Genomic DNA, 16,599 nt, shown 5'->3' with positions numbered 1-16,599 from the left:
GTATAAGGGAGACAGGGGTTATAGCAGGCCAAAGTACTGTATAGGGGAGACAGGGGTTATAGCAGGCCAAATTACTGTAAAGGGAAGACAGGGGTTATAGCAGGGCAAAGTACTGTATAGGGGAGACAGAGGTTATAGCAGGCCAAAGTACTGTATTGGGGAGACAGGGGTTATAGCAGGCCAAAGTACTGTATTGGGGAGACAGGGGTTATAGCAGGCCAAAGTACTGTATAGGGGAGACAGGGGTTATAGCAGGCCAAAGTACTGTATAGGGGAGACAGAGGTTATAGCAGGTTAAAGTACTGTATAGGGGAGACAGAGGTTATAGCAGGTTAAAGTACTGTATAGGGGAGACAGAGGTTATAGCAGGTTAAAGTACTGTATAGGGGAGACAGAGGTTATAGCAGGTTAAAGTACTATATAGGGGAGACAGGGGTTATAGCAGGCCAAAGTACTGTATAGGGGAGACAGAGGTTATAGCAGGTTAAAGTACTGTATAGGGGAGACAGAGGTTATAGCAGGTTAAAGTACTGTATAGGGGAGACAGGGGTTATAGCAGGCCAAAGTACTGTATAGGGGAGACAGAGGTTATAGCAGGTTAAAGTACTATATAGGGGAGACAGAGGTTATAGCAGGTTAAAGTACTGTATAGGGGAGACAGGGGTTATAGCAGGCCAAAGTACTGTATAGGGGAGACAGAGGTTATAGCAGGTTAAAGTACTGTATAGGGGAGACAGAGGTTATAGCAGGTTAAAGTACTATATAGGGGAGACAGGGGTTATAGCAGGCCAAAGCCATCCTCTGACATATGGAGATGAACCTTAATGAAGCCAGGCTCCAGTTCTCTGTAGTACTCTATGGGGAGCTTTAGCCAGTTAGGGGTTGGAGCAGGCCTGGCATCCCATCCAAAGGCCTATAATGGCAGGGGGCCAGTCCATTGAGTCCAGGGCCCAGATTCATAAAGCATCTCAGAGTAGGAGTCCTACAGATCTATGATCAGGTCCTCCCAGACTGTCCATGTAATCTTATTCATTATCTGAAAGGCCAAACTGATCCTAGATCAGATGGATAGGGGCCCAGACATGGCCTTGGCATCTGTGTGTTTTAAACACAGCTGTGTCTGCCTGGTCTCTTTGCTTACACAGAGTATATGGCTGGAAGGAACGGCTATCTGTAGAGATACATTAGGCACCATAGAACAAGGGGGAACATTCATTCTACACAGATTGGAATTGAATAAGCTCTCGGTTTTTATCAAACATTTCTCCATCAAGTAAGTGAGTGTTCAAGGATACAGAATATACAACAGAAACACTTAGCAACACGCATCCTGTTAACGTTGGAGACCCTTCCTGTCCGACCTGTCTAAGGTCGGTTTTGATACAAGTTACTATCGGCCTTTCTTACCTCGTCTGTATGTCCCGTTGCTCCTTTTTTAAAACTCTTGTTGAATTACCCTGTGTGTGGTTTGAACCTCTCCCCTGCCGTAGGTGGTACAGTGTGCCCACTTCATGCCTCACATCGGCAGTGGAGAGGAGGTGCGTCTGGCGTACAGCCAGCTGGTCCAGACCCTGGATGAGTTGGTCCGGAGGGTCTTCTCTGAGTGGAGTCAGTCTCTGGACCGACAGAGTCTCAAGAGGCTGGACCAGCCACTCATGATGCGCTGCAAGGAGAAACAGGGCATGCTGGACATCAACTTCGACAAGTGGGTTCATACCGGAGGACACACGCGCACACACACACACACACACACACACTCGGAAGATGGAGGAGACTGATTATGTTAGGAGAGTTTTCGCAAACGCAGACAGGCGGTTAGAGGACGGGTCACAGCACACGCGGATATTCTCAGGCTCACGCGCCCTACTGACATAAAGACGCACACCGGGGACTCTCACGCCCCTCGACACAAACACCTTCTGTATCAGACCTCTGTTATGATGCCGCGGCATCCGTCCTCTGCGAGACTGTGAACACTCCCTGTCCTTGGTTGTGTGTAGGAACATGCTGAAGATGTTCAATGAGATCCACTACTGGGAGCGCCTGCTGTTCGAGATCCCCCACTACGTCTCTGACGTCTACCAGAGGAGAGAGGAGCTCCGCAGCATGAGGGAGAGCGTGCTGCTGGTGGTACGAGACTACAACCGGTACAGACACACACACACACACACATGCACGTAGACACACACACGTGCACGTAGATACACACACATGCACGTAGACACACACGCGCGTGCAAGCGCACACACACGTGCACGTAGATACATTACACACACATGCGCGGAGATACGCGCAGGCACGCACACACATAGATGTACGCAGACGCGTACGAACGCACACATGCATACATGCGCATGCACACACACACACACTGGACCAAAGTCTCTCACATCCTTGTTCAGTATGAGGCAAATTGGACTTTAAGCCTCTGTATACACGGTGCCTGGGATCCTGCAAAGTTCAGCACAGCCAACGCTGCTTGAAACTGAACACACACACTGCGAAACACTTCAGATTGAAGCACATTCAGAGTGGATGTGAATTAGCACGTGGCAGGCCATGCATAGCATAATGCTTTCAACTTACTGTGAGAAGAGGCCTAGGCGTAGGTCAAGTGGGTGCATACTGCATCACCAAACTGTGTGTTAGTGTTTATATATTTCCCTGTAATTAGGCTGTCCATCCACTCTGCCCAAACAAGCTTTGGTGATGAAATTTCACTTCATTATGTTATAAAATACATTTCACCAAGACAAGTATGATTGTTCATGTTCTGAATCGTTCAGTGGGGTCTTTCACTACCATATCATTAACATTATATCTAAAAAGTCGGATTTGGTCATCTAATACTTCTGCTAATAGACACCGAGCTCTGTTGACAGAGCGGTGCACTTTCTCCCAGCGACTTATGAGGATTTTACATGTTGTGGTCATCTGCAAAGTTGTTTCTGCGGGTCGCAAAAAGCCAAATGAACTGAGTTAAATGTAAAAGGCTTTGAAAATCAACAGCTCGTGGTACGCTCCGTGCTCCGTTGACATTTCACAGAGCTACGCTTGTTTTTGTGAGAGGTCTTCGAAAAAGAACAGGAATTTCACATGAATATGAAAAGCGTATACTAAAATATGAAAATACTACATGCCATGTCTCAAAATCGATATCAGTCTTACCTCAATATGGTTTTATGTCGTCCGGATTCCAGAAGAACGATGACAGGTTCAATGGTGAGCCTGTCAGGTAGCCTTAACTCTCACACAGCATCCAGCCTAGTTGACAGCATCCAGCCTAGTTGACAGCATCCAGGCTAGTTGACACAACATCCAGCCTAGTTGACAGCATTCAGCCTAGTTGACACAGCATCCAGCCTAGTTGACAGCATCCAGCCTAGTTGACACAGCATCCAGTCTAGTTGACAGCATCCAGGCTAGTTGACACAGCATCCAACTTAGTTAACACAGCATCCAGCCTAGTTGACACAGCATCCAGCCTAGTTGACACAGCATCCAGCCTAGTTGACACAGCATCCAGCCTAGTTGACACAGCATCCAGCCTAGTTGACAGCATCCAGCCTAGTTGACACAGCATCCAGCCAAGCTGACACAGCATCCAGCCTAGTTGACAGCATCCAGGCTAGTTGACACAGCATCCAGCCTAGTTGACACAGCATCCAGCCTAGCTGACACAGCATCCAGCCTAGTTGACAGCATCCAGGCTAGTTGACACAGCATCCAGCCTAGTTGACAGCATCCAGCCTAGTTGACACAGCATCCAGCCTAGTTGACAGCACCCCGCCTAGTTGACACAGCATCCAGCCTAGCTGACACAGCATCCAGCCTAGTTGACAGCATCCAGGCTAGTTGACACAGCATCCAGCCTAGTTGACAGCATCCAGCCTAGTTGACACAGCATCCAGCCTAGTTGACAGCACCCCGCCTAGTTGACACAGCATCCAGCCTAGCTGACACAGCATCCAGCCTAGTTGACAGCATCCAGGCTAGTTGACACAGCATCCAGCCTAGTTGACACAACATCCAGCCTAGTTGACACAGCATCCAACCTAGTTGACACAGCATCCAGCCTAGTTGACACAGCATCCAACCTAGTTGACACAGCATCCAGCCTAGTTGACACAGCATCCAACCTAGTTGACACAGCATCCAACCTAGTTGACACAGCATCCAGCCTAGTTGACAGCATCCAGGCTAGTTGACACAGCATCCAGCCTAGCTGGCACAGCATCCAGCCTAGTTGACAGCATCCAGGCTAGTTGACACAGCATCCAGCCTAGTTGACAGCATCCAGCCTAGTTGACACAGCATCCAGCCTAGTTGACAGCATCCAGCCTAGTTGACACAGCATCCAGCCTAGCTGACACAGCATCCAGCCTAGTTGACAGCATCCAGGCTAGTTGACAGCATCCAGCCTAGTTGACACAGCATCCAGCCTAGCTGACACAGCATCCAGCCTAGTTGACAGCATCCAGCCTAGTTGACACAGCATCCAGCCTAGTTGACACAGCATCCAACCTAGTTGACACAGCATCCAGCCTAGTTGACACAGCATCCAACCTAGTTGACACAGCATCCAGTCTAGTTGACACAGCATCCAGCCTAGTTGACACAGCATCCAACCTAGTTGACACAGCATCCAGCCTAGCTGACACAGCATGCAGCCTAGTTGACAGCATCCAGGCTAGTTGACACAGCATCCAGCCTAGTTGACACAACATCCAGCCTAGTTGACACAGCATCCAACCTAGTTGACACAGCATCCAACCTAGTTGACACAGCATCCAGCCTAGCTGACACAGCATCCAGCCTAGCTGACACAGCATCCAGCCTAGTTGACAGCATCCAGCCTAGTTGACACAGCATCCAGCCTAGTTGACACAGCATCCAGCCCTAGTTGACACAGAATCCAGCCTAGTTGACACAGCATCCATCCTAGCTGACACAGCATCCAGCCTAGTTGACTCAGCATCCAGCCTAGTTGACACAACATCCAGCCTAGTTGACACAGCATCCAGCCTAGTTGACACAGCATCCAACCTAGTTGACACAGCATCCAACCTAGTTGACACAGCATCCAGCCTAGTTGACAGCATCCAGGCTAGTTGACACAGCATCCAACCTAGTTGACACAGCATCCAGCCTAGTTGACAGCATCCAGGCTAGTTGACACAGCATCCAGCCTAGTTGACAGCACCCAGCCTAGTTGACACAGCATCCAGCCTAGTTGACAGCATCCAGCCTAGTTGACACAGCATCCAGCCTAGCTGACACAGCATCCAGCCTAGTTGACAGCATCCAGGCTAGTTGACAGCATCCAGCCTAGTTGACACAGCATCCAGCCTAGCTGACACAGCATCCAGCCTAGTTGACAGCATCCAGCCTAGCTGACACAGCATCCAGCCTAGTTGACACAGCATCCAGCCTAGTTGACACAACATCCAGCCTAGTTGACACAGCATCCAGCCTAGTTGACACAGCATCCAGCCTAGTTGACACAGCATCCAGCCTAGTTGACACAGCATCCAGCCTAGTTGACACAGCATCCAGCCTAGTTGACACAGCATCCAGCCTAGTTGACACAGCATCCAGCCTAGCTGACACAGCATCCAACCTAGTTGACACAGCATCCAGCCTAGTTGACACAGCATCCAGCCAGTTGACACAGCATCCAGCCTAGTTGACACAGCATCCAGCCTAGTTGACACAGCATCCAGCCTAGCTGACACAGCATCCAGCCTAGTTGACACAGCATCCAGCCTAGTTGACACAGCATCCAGCCTAGCTGACACAGCATCCAGCCTAGCTGACACAGCATCCAGTCTAGTTGACACAGCATCCAGCCTAGTTGACACAGCATCCAGCCTAGTTGCTTTTTCCCGGATTTTCGACCAGTATCTAAGCAGTTAACATTATTTTACCCATTGGTCAAAATCTGCTTTTTTGATAGGACATCCTACTGTAATACAGTATTTAGTGACCCAGACTATTTCTGTTAAACAATACAGTGCAGGAAATGATTTGAAGAAAATACCACCAATATTATCATGTTTATATAAACACTGATGTTTGGTCCGTGTGTGTGTCCCGTGTATGTCTATACTGTATTTGTGTGTGTGTGTGTGTCAGGATCATCGCGTCGCTGTCTGCTGAAGAGCTGGGTTTGTTCCGGGAGCGACTCCGCTTCCTGGACAAGAAGATCCAGCCAGGTCTCTCCAAGCTGCTCTGGTCCTCTAAAGGAGCGTCCAGCTTCTTCATCAAAGACTGCAGGCTGCACGCCAGCAAGGTCAGGACACACCGTGATGAAACACACACCGACTCATAGACCACAGAAAGGGTGTAGAGTATTGCTCACCAACCTTAAGATAGATAGAGACGTTTCGCTGTCGTCTTTCTCTAGCCCCTTTTGATCCATTATAAGCTCTCATAGGCTAGTTGAGTCAAGCTTTGTCATGTTTGGCTGGAACTAAAACGTGCGTACTCTGATGCTCTCTCGGACCAGGGCAGGTAGCCATTGGGCTAGAAGAACACTACTGTGCCGTGCTCCTGGGCCCAGGGTTTAGATGTGAAGCCGTAACCCCTGTAGATACAGTACAGCAACAGGATGTGGGTTCATTTGGCTCCCTGCTTTCACAAACCACCTTCATCACATGCGCACGCACGCACGCACACGCACACACACGCACACACACACACACACACACACACACACACACACACACACACACACACACACACACACACACACACACACACACACACACACACACACACACACACACACACACACACACACACACACACACACACACAGAGCACAGACTGTATCCCGTTGTCTTCCTTCTGCGGTCAGCATTTTCTAGACCAATAAACATCTGAATCGGGGAAACAAATTCAGCAGAATTCAGCCGCTAGCAGAAAACAGCAGACACGGACACAAAAACACCCCGCCAGACTGGCCGCAGTTCAATTTAAGCCATGATGCATGGAGTGTTATGAGGCATTACTGTTGGATCCAATGCACAGAGGGCTGTGTGTGATGGACTGTATGTGTTTTTTTGTGTGTGTGCGTGCGTGCGTGCGTGCGTGTGTGTGCGTGCGTGCGTGTGTGTGTGTTTTTGTGTGTGTGCGTGTGTGTGTGCGTGTGTGCGTGTGTGTGCGTGCGCGTGATAGACGCAGAGGGCTTCTATTCTCCTCAACCACCGGGATCAAATGATCTCCAGAGGGAAAAGAAGGAGTGAGGGATAGACAGGAAGGTGGAGAGGGGTGATAGAGTATAAATACACATAACCCTCCCGCGTTTCATTTTTATTCCATTCCAATGCCGTATAAGGCTGCATTATAAAACAGGGGGATGGTTGTATGATTCATGGGTAATTGTATAGTAAGAGATACAGGACACAGGAGAGTTGCAGTGAATAGCCTGGTTTCAGATCAGTTTGTGCTGTCTTGCCAACGGCAATAGTCATAGGAGTGGTCAAGACAGCACAAACAGACCTGGGACCAGGCTAGGTTAGGGGTGCAATGCTGAAATACTAGCTGTAGTATAATGAATGCTTTGCCAACGTTATGGAGTTGCATTGTATTGGATGCTAAGTTACATTGCGATGCTTGATAATGAATGATAATGAATGCCTTGCCAACATTGTATTGGATGCTACGGTGCTAAGCTACGGTACGATGCTACAGTATAATAATGAGTACCGTGGCTTCCAGAGAGACGGTATGGGGGCTCAGTGTTCAAGACAGGTTGAGCAGCAGCAGCATGCGTAATGAACACTAACACTCATTGGCAAGGATTCATGCCACCGCGCCACGCCCCTCTCCCCTGTCTCCCCTCTCTCTCTCAAGGGGTTTAAGATCAGGTTTGCGTCGAGCCAATGTCAAGATCTGTCGAGCCCAAAGTCAAAAACTCAGTGAGTGCTGTCTTCCGTGTTGTAGGTAGGTAGGTGGGGAGAGTGAGCGAGAGGAAGAGAGATCTGAACTGACTCAGAACAGCCCCCCCATCCCTATTTTCCTCTCTCTCCCTCCACCCCGCTCTCCCCCCCGACTCCTCTTCTCTCTCTCTCTCTCTCTCAGAGGATTATTCTGCGCGGCAGGCCTTATCCCCATGAAAGCCGTAAAATCCGGAGATCGGCGCTAGGATCTGGAATTCTGAGTGAGAGACGGATTTGCTCTCCGTCTGAATTAGGTCCGGCTGCCGAGGCAATATGAGAGAGCCAGTCATCTCCGCCGCTCCCCTCCTCTTCTCTCTCCCACAAATTGAAAAGGAAACTGTTGGATGTATGTTCTATTCTGTTTGGCCACAGCCCGATGCAGTCATGATAAGACCTGTCTCTGGTAATTCAAACAAGAAGAGTTAGTGTTGGTGGAGATGGTGGAGCGTGATTCCTATGTAATAAGCTCGCCTGCTTCGATCCTAGAAGTGAAGGGGGGTTGGAAAGGGACACTGCTGGGAAAGTACCATGGGTTCTGTATTCATCCAACTTTCCCCAGTTGGTTCTATTCCTCTTTATCTTCTCTTTTCTCCTCTTTTCTCCTCTCCTCTCCTCTCCGCCCCTCCTCTCCTCTCCGCCCCTCCTCTCCTCTCCGCCCCTCCTCTCCTCTCCCGCCCCTCCTCTCCTCCAAATGAACCATCACCCACCTAACCTCCTCTCCCCTCCCTATCAGATCCAGCTCATCGTGGATGAGTACAAGGCGGCCAACCTGGCCATCTCCCGTCAGTGTGGTCTGATCAGTGAGCTGCTGCTTGTGCGTGTGGATGGGAAGACAGTGTACAGGGACCTGGAGTTTGAGGGGGACCAGCAGGCCCACCAGCAAGCCCAGCTCCAGCGGCTCCACTCAGCACACCAGGACATCGTAGCCATCATGTCCCGGGTCTACGAGACCTTCCGCACAGACGGACCAGAGGTGTGTGGTGTAGTGATGCGCGGGTTGAATCGGTCATATCCGCGGGGCGGGTGGGCTTAGGGTCATTAAATATTGTGTGGGTGAAGGGCGGGCGGGCGCGTTGACTAAATAGAAAACAATACCTTAAATTTTTTTATAAATGTATCGTTCATGTGCAATTTATATCTATAGTCTACATTGAGGTTTTTCTTTCATGATTTTAGGTTATCTGGCATTCGTGCATAAGCCTAAGCTTTAGGGCCTGACTGTACGTACGCCAAATAGCCTACAGCCAATCGCCAAACGCTTTTGGGAACGGGCAGAAAAAGTTCACGTCGATCCACTGAGACAAAAAAGGACAATGTCGGAGTTTAATTCAGTAAGAGAAAAGCTGTGAAATGGAGAGTTCAAGATGTTTGGGAAAGATTTGGTGAAATGGTAAAATAGGACGATAGCAGTGCCTGGCTATGTTATGTGTGATGATTGTGCGGCGCTATACAAATTCGCCAGTCACAAGACGGGGACTTCAAATGGGCCTATGGCACGTCAAGGGAACTGACGTGGGTTCAGATGGGTTAAATGAAAACTGAAACCAGGACACTGACTGAAGGTCTATAACCTCTCACACAGCCTAAATATGAACTCCTGCAGAACTAAGCATTTCTTGCAGTAAAATGGTACACCAAATATAGACTCGATTTTGACTCGGGAACAGGAGTGGAGAAATATGATTGATTTCTTTCAGCATCTTGAGAGAATTCGAATGCACAGTTAGATACCGTCTGTAGAGGTGCTATCAGCATCATAAAAGCTGATCGTATTTCAACCTCAATAAAATATGCATCCAAGCCGAACTGAAATCTTAACTGAAACACGTTGGGTCGTTTTCACAGGTTTTTATTTCCCTACAACCGGTCAGACTGATGCTTTTGGACATTTTGCACAGGAACTATTTCCAGTTTTGTTGTTGTTGTTTGTTGTTGAGTTATAAGCGTCTTTGCTCCGCGAATGAAGCAGAGATGACAAAAGAGAAAATGACCGCTGTCATCTAGATTGAAGCCTGCATTCAAATGGATTTATGACATTATTCTGGTGAACAAGGGCTTGTTTAGCCTTCTAGGGGAACATATAGTCTAATGACAGAAGAGAAGCTGCGTGTATCTAATTATAGACAAGCTGACTAACAAATAGCCGACCAACATTTCTGAAATTATAAACAGAAACTTTTAAATCAGGCCCAGAAAAAGCCTGCATCCCCATGTCGAGAAATCATTCTGCCGTCTCTGACTGTAGCCTACAACGCATTTTCTATGTCAGTGGGTTAGGGTCGGTTTGCGGAGTGTGTGTGTGTGTGTGTGTGTGTGTGTGTGTGTGTGTGTGTGTGTGTGTGTGTGTGTGTGTGTGTGTGTGTGTGTGTGTGTGTGTGGGGAGGGTACCTATTCCTTGCTAGTTTTTGCTTCCCTACTTTTGGTGCTAATTTGTACTCACAAATAGTGGCTAGCAAGATACAATGATGGGGTAATTTCATTATAGAAAATGAAAACTGTTCATCTAGAAAATCACTTCATTTAGAACTTCACCTGTGGAACAAATTATGAATAGATGACATGTAGTGGTTGAGAGAATTTATGATGGACAGATAATAGTAGGTGTGTGTGTGTGTGTGTGTGTGTGTGTGTGTGTGTGTGTGTGTGTGTGTGTGTGTGTGTGTGTGTGTGTGTGTGTGTGTGTGTGTGTGTGTGTGTGTGTGTGTGTGTGTGGGGGTGTGTGGGTGTGTGTGCTTGCGTGTGTGTGTGTGTGTGTGGGGGGGGGGGGGGGTGTTTGCTTGCCGTGTGTGTGTCCCAGGTCCAGCAGCACTGGGTTGTGTACACAGAGAAGATGGACGGCTTGGTGGAGGAGGCTCTCCGTCTCAACATCAAGTGGTCCTTACAGGAGCTGTCCAAGGCCATCAACGGAGACAGCAAGACTTCCCCCAACCCCCTCTTCAGGGTGCAGGTGGTACTACGCCACGAGGGCCCCGGGGCCACCTCACAGGTAAAGGGACCCACAGGTAGACTCGCGCGGACACAAATTCACACACACACACAACGATTCACGCAAATACACAAACAGAGAAACATGCACGCGCGCACACACACGATCACTCAATCACATACACACACACTCCGTTTTTAACACTCATGCATAAGGATTGCAGATTGTAATATACTTCCAAGCAGTTCACGGGACATATATTTTGTTCACGTACACACTCTTACCAGGGATTTTAGCAATATTACTCCTACACGTACTAACCTCGGTTTGAAGGCGAACAATGTCATCCATTCTCAGTGTAGGATGCCATATGATTTTGTAGCATTTCCAAGGTCTGAGTCACAGTGAGAGACACAGCCAGACAGGTCGTCAACTCGGCACTATTTAGAATACAATGGAAGAGAACATCCTTTGTCCTTGTCTAACAGACGCAGAGCTGTACGCAGCGCAAGTTATTTTACGTATTAAGATAGCATTATAAATCCAAACAGGACACCAAGAGTCTCTCTCGCTTTCTCCCTCTCTCTCTCCCTCTTTCTCTCCCTCTTTCTCCCTCTCTCCCTCTTTCTCTCTCTCTCGCACTCTCCCTCTCTCTCCCTCTTTCTCCCTCTCTCTCTCCCTCTTTCTCTCTCTCTCGCGCTCTCTCCCTCTCTCTCCCTCTTTCTCTCGCACTCTCTCTCCCTCTCCTTCTCGCACTCCTCTCTCTCCACACTTTATAAATCAGCCGTGACAAATGATTTATGCTTTGTGTATGTACAATATCTGCATCGTTGATAGGCTAGGAGGGTGTGGTTCAGAAAGCATGAACCTTTTGGTATTCTTTATACAGGAGGATTCATTTATGTTATTACAAATAAAAAAAGATTAAAGTAATATTTTATAAAAAAGGAATGTAGAGTTTTTGTGGAAATGATAGCAGTAGAGCTCGTTAGGTCTTTAAGCCTAGAGGCAAACATTATTGATGTGTGTGTGTGTGTGTGTGTGTGTGTGTGTGTGTGTGTGTGTGTGTGTGTGTGTGTGTGTGTGTGTGTGTGTGTGTGTGTGTGTGTGTGTGTGTGTGTGTGTGTGTGTGTCCAACAGGTGGAGTTCTCCCCCACTCTACAGAAACTGGCTCAGATCGTGAACAACATCAGTTGTCAGCTGATTGGCACCATCTCTGTGTTCAAACGCCTCCCGGACCTCCTCACACGCAGACGCTCACAGAGGAAACCTGTACGCTGCATCATAGGTAACAGACCTCACGCGCAGACAGAGGTTAGAGACCCCTCTCACCTCGCTGTTCCACGCCTCACGCCTCCTCCTCCTCCTCGACCCATCCTTATGTTCAGTTCTCTTTATTTTCACTTCTGACCCCTCACCTTTCCTCACCTCACTCCGTCCGTCTTTCATTTCTCACTCCTTCTCTTCACCATATCCTCTTTTCTCTCCTACTCTTCATTTGCACTCCATCCCACTTTTACTCCTCACCCCTCACTTCAGCCCCCCCCCCCCGTCCATTTATCCTCACTCCTCTTCACTCCACGCTCTTGTTACCATACCTCCTCTTCATCCACTGCTCCTTAACCCTGACCTTATTCTCTCCCTCCATTCTAACCCCATTCCCCATCCTACCATTCTCTTCATCCTATCCTCATCTGTCCATTTTAAGCAGCTCTCCCGTCAGCTGTCTCCTGGTTTGATTGACAGCCGGTCGTCCACAGGGAGTATCTAGGCTTTGGCTTTAATCAAACAGTCAGGAGCTGGGGGACTGGAGCAGGTCAGAGGTAGCCCCTCTCCATAGCTCTGTGTGTGTGTGTGTGTATACGTGTATGTGTGTGTACGTGTGTGTTTGTCTCCAGCCATATCTCTATCGAGGGGGAATGCTCTTACAGCTACTGCTGTTAGCTCCTGAAACCCAATCAACACAGTGTAGTTGATCCCTAGTGACACGCGCCGGGCTGTTAAACATGTTCACTCATGAAAAGCCTTTTCTAACACGTGTAAGTGCCTGTTACAATGTGTCAAAGGTGTGTCAACTCACTGTATTTAACTAGGAATGTGTGGAAGCATGCACTATGTAGTCGAGTGTACAGTTACGGTATGTATCTACCATATGGTGAGCTTGTGGTAGAAGGTGCCTCTATCCACAGATCTCAGATCAGGTTAACATATACCAAGTTACAACCATAACCATCGTCATTCATTTATCCAGGTCTCATTGAGATAAAAATCTATTTGGCAAGAGAGAGGATGGACCGAATACACAAATATCTGTATCAGTTCGGGGCTTCTACTTACTCCATATGGAATCCTCTCTCTCTCTCTCTCTCTCTCTCTCTCTCTCTCTCTCTCTCTCTCTCTCTCTCTCTCTCTCTCTCTCTCTCTCTCTCTCTCTCTCTCTCTCTCTCTCTCTCTCTCTCTCTCTCTCTGTCTCTCTGTCTCTCTGTCTCTCTCTCTCTCTGTCTCTCTGTCTCTCCCTCCCTCCCCCCCAGAGCAGTATAAGGACAATTCAATAATAACTGATCCTAGAAATATAATTAGCTTTGGCCTATTTTATATGGTGATTCCCCTTTCTCTCCTTCTCTAACCCCAGAACAAGATGAGGAGATCGGTAAGATTCAGGCAGCGGTAGCAGCAGGAATGACGGCCAACGCAGGCCACCTGCAGGCTTACCTGAAGACCTGGGACAAACACAGAGAGATCTGGGAGATCAACAAGGACCCCTTCATCAGGAGATACCAGCGTCTCAACCCCCCCGTGTCCTCCTTCGACGCCGACATCGCCAGGTTTGACCCTCTAACGGCTAGGGGGGGGGGGGGGGGGGGGATGTTGCCAGATCTGTGTTTTCTTTAGCTTTAGCGAGCTCTGTTGTTTACTGGAATGAATTACGGTGGCGTTGGCTAAAATAAGAACAGATCTGGCGAACAGGTCATCTACCTCAACAGGGTTGGAAGGTTAGAAGTCACAGATCTAGGATCAGCTTACGCTACAGAACGGACCTTAGATACATAGCCGTGGGAAGATGTTTTGATACAATACCTAATGTGATCAGTAGCCTAAGCATAGGACAAGATTCAGTAATAGTAGTCACTGCAGGCTAAACTAAATTCAAATCAATTTACCAAAATGATATAATTACTCTTATCTATACAGAAATGAATAAAATAATTCTCAGCAATAGAGGATCATTGGCTTCTTTCATATCACAAATTTGTTGGCCTATACGCCTAGCAGCCTGTAATTTGGGCTGCTTGCTTGGCAATAGGCCTAGCTGGGGATACATAGTCAGCTGTACAACTGAAGGAATTCAACTGAAACGTATCGTTCGCATTTAACTCAACCTGAAAGGTGCAGGGGGCTGCCTTAATCAACATCCACGGCACCCAGTGGGTTAACTGCCTTGCTCAGGGCCCGGGGAACAGGGGGTTAACTGCCTTGCTCAGGGCCCGGGGAACAGGAGGTTAACTGCCTTGCTCAGGGCCCGGGGAACAGGGGGTTAACTGCCTTGCTCAGGGCCCGGGGAACAGGGGTTTAACTGCCTTGCTCAGGGCCCGGGGAACAGGGGGTTAACTGCCTTGCTCAGGGCCCGGGGAACAGTGGGTTAACTGCCTTGCTCAGGGCCCGGGGAACAGTGGGTTAACTGCCTTGCTCAGGGGTAGAACGACAGATTTTTTACTTTGTCAGCTCAGGGATTTGATCCAGAAACGTTTACAGTTACTGGCCCAACATTCTAACCACTAGGCTGCCTGCCTAGTGTGATGTCAGTGAAAAGCAATGCATCTATAATATGTGTGAAGATAATGTGTCTTGAGTATCATTTGAAATGTTGAGACAAGAAGAAGGGGAGGGGAGGGGTGGGTGGCCAAGACATTGGATCTTCTCGCTCCAGAATGCGCTCAGTTCCCCCAGAATGCGCTTCGCTGTCTCCCGCCAGTTCTTGTGCGTTCATAGTTTTTTATTGTGTAAATTGTTTGACCTTTGATTGCTTATTTTGGATCAGTTCCCCATTACATATACTGAGTGTTCGAAACATTAGGTATACCTTGACACAGACCAGGGGAATCCAGGTGAAAGCTATGATCCCTTATTGATGTCACTTGTTAAATCCACTTCAATCAGTGTAGATCAGCGGTTCCCGAACGAGAGGTCGCGCCTTGACCCAGGCCGCACCTGACCGTTGCACGTGAGTCATTCCCACGGTGAATGGCTAAGCCTGCTATGCTATGAAACCACACGCTATCGCAGTGACTTTGATATTACCGGCCACAATTGATATGGTGAAAAACATTGTGTGGGGAGGCAGAGGCACAGAAACTCACATCGATACCTTCAACAGATAACACTGTGGAACTAAGAAATTGACGCTGTAGCTAACAATCAAGAGGACACTGACTGAACCACTCGAATTCCCCACCTTATGCTCTCCAAATGGACGTTAGCTGTGAGGGCCGGGATGCCCGCGCATTGACTTTTGTTCGCTATACATGTCTGGGGATGCTATTCACAAGGACATATTGTTCTGTCTCACGATTCCCGAGCCTGAAATGACACAGGGGATGTTCAGTGTGCTGCGTGGCTGTATTTGCGAAAAACAGATTCCATGGGATCAAATGGTGGGCTTTTGCACAGATGGGGCTCCATCTATCATAGGACGGCGGGCAGGCCTCTGCACTCTAGTTGTGAATGTGTCTCCCTCTGCCATATGGACTCATTTTATGATACACCCACTGAGCTAGAATGGATACGCCGAGAGCAACTGCTGGGCAAAAGAGCTGAGCGCAGAACTCTGAGATGCGCGGCAGGTAACTTTGATTGTTAACTACATCACGCCCGCCTGTTCGCAAAACTATGTGGAGGTACGGGATCAGAGCAGGACCATGTTCCAATTTGTAAGTCGCTCTGGATAAGAGCGTCTGCTAAATGACTTAAATGTAAATGTAAATGTTCTATTTCACAACGAGGCTCGGTGGTTATCGAGGGGAAGTGTTGGAAATCTGTGTTTAATTGGGAGAAGAACTGTTGTGTAAAATACTGAATCTGTTGACTTTCTGTGTAATGAAAAGAAAGTGTGTCTCTGTGCCTATGTAACAGACATTTGGGAAACTGAACGAACTGAATGCAAGCATGCAGGGTAAATACCAACAAATTATACAGATGAGTGACCGAATCAGCGTGTGATCCAGGCTCAGTTGACATGCCGGTAAGTGAAACCGAACAGCTGACGGGAGCTGTCATGTGACCGAATGCTGCAGACAGCGCATTCACGCGTCATTATGGAAGAGTTTTGGTCCCTCCGAGCATTAAAACACATGGTACGCTGATTCAGTGCTCTCGTCTGCATTAAAATACATATCGGTCCAGGTTGGAGGTGACAGGAGAGATGAGGTGCACACTGTCGGCCACGCCCCCTGACTTTGAGAAGCTCCGACGCGACGTGCATCGACCATCTCATTAGTTGTGGTGAGATAAGAGAAATTATGTCAGACTAATTTGACTGTTTGACTGTTATAGCCCCACATTAAATGTATATGATGGTGAGTTGAGATCAGAAATACTGTTAGAATGTTTTGCAATTGACTGCCATAGCCCCAATTAAAAAAGTCAACATTGGCTGTTTATTAACATCATTTTTTTTCACATGATTGTGGTCGCGAGAATTTCCGGATATCAAAATGGGGTCGCGGGCCGTAA

General features: G+C 48.2%; 1 protein-coding gene across 1 annotated transcript in view; it reads left to right on the top strand.

Annotated features, from left to right (window-relative positions):
• dnah2 (dynein, axonemal, heavy chain 2) overlaps window positions 1–16,599 on the top strand; it is a 234,077-nt gene that overhangs the window by 46,882 nt on the left and 170,596 nt on the right. The window contains exons 13-19 of the mRNA XM_071331387.1: window positions 1,491–1,705; window positions 2,001–2,147; window positions 6,136–6,292; window positions 8,677–8,916; window positions 10,741–10,929; window positions 12,010–12,157; window positions 13,502–13,694. Coding sequence (XP_071187488.1) covers window positions 1,491–1,705; window positions 2,001–2,147; window positions 6,136–6,292; window positions 8,677–8,916; window positions 10,741–10,929; window positions 12,010–12,157; window positions 13,502–13,694 — 1,289 coding nt within the window. The remainder of the gene's footprint in view (window positions 1–1,490; window positions 1,706–2,000; window positions 2,148–6,135; window positions 6,293–8,676; window positions 8,917–10,740; window positions 10,930–12,009; window positions 12,158–13,501; window positions 13,695–16,599) is intronic.

The sequence above is a fragment of the Salvelinus alpinus genome, chromosome 11 (assembly GCF_045679555.1).
Source record: "Salvelinus alpinus chromosome 11, SLU_Salpinus.1, whole genome shotgun sequence".
In the NCBI taxonomy this organism is placed as follows: Eukaryota; Metazoa; Chordata; class Actinopteri; order Salmoniformes; family Salmonidae; genus Salvelinus; species Salvelinus alpinus.
The sequence above is the reverse complement of the archived record's forward strand: the minus strand, read 5'-3'. Positions and strand labels throughout refer to the sequence as shown.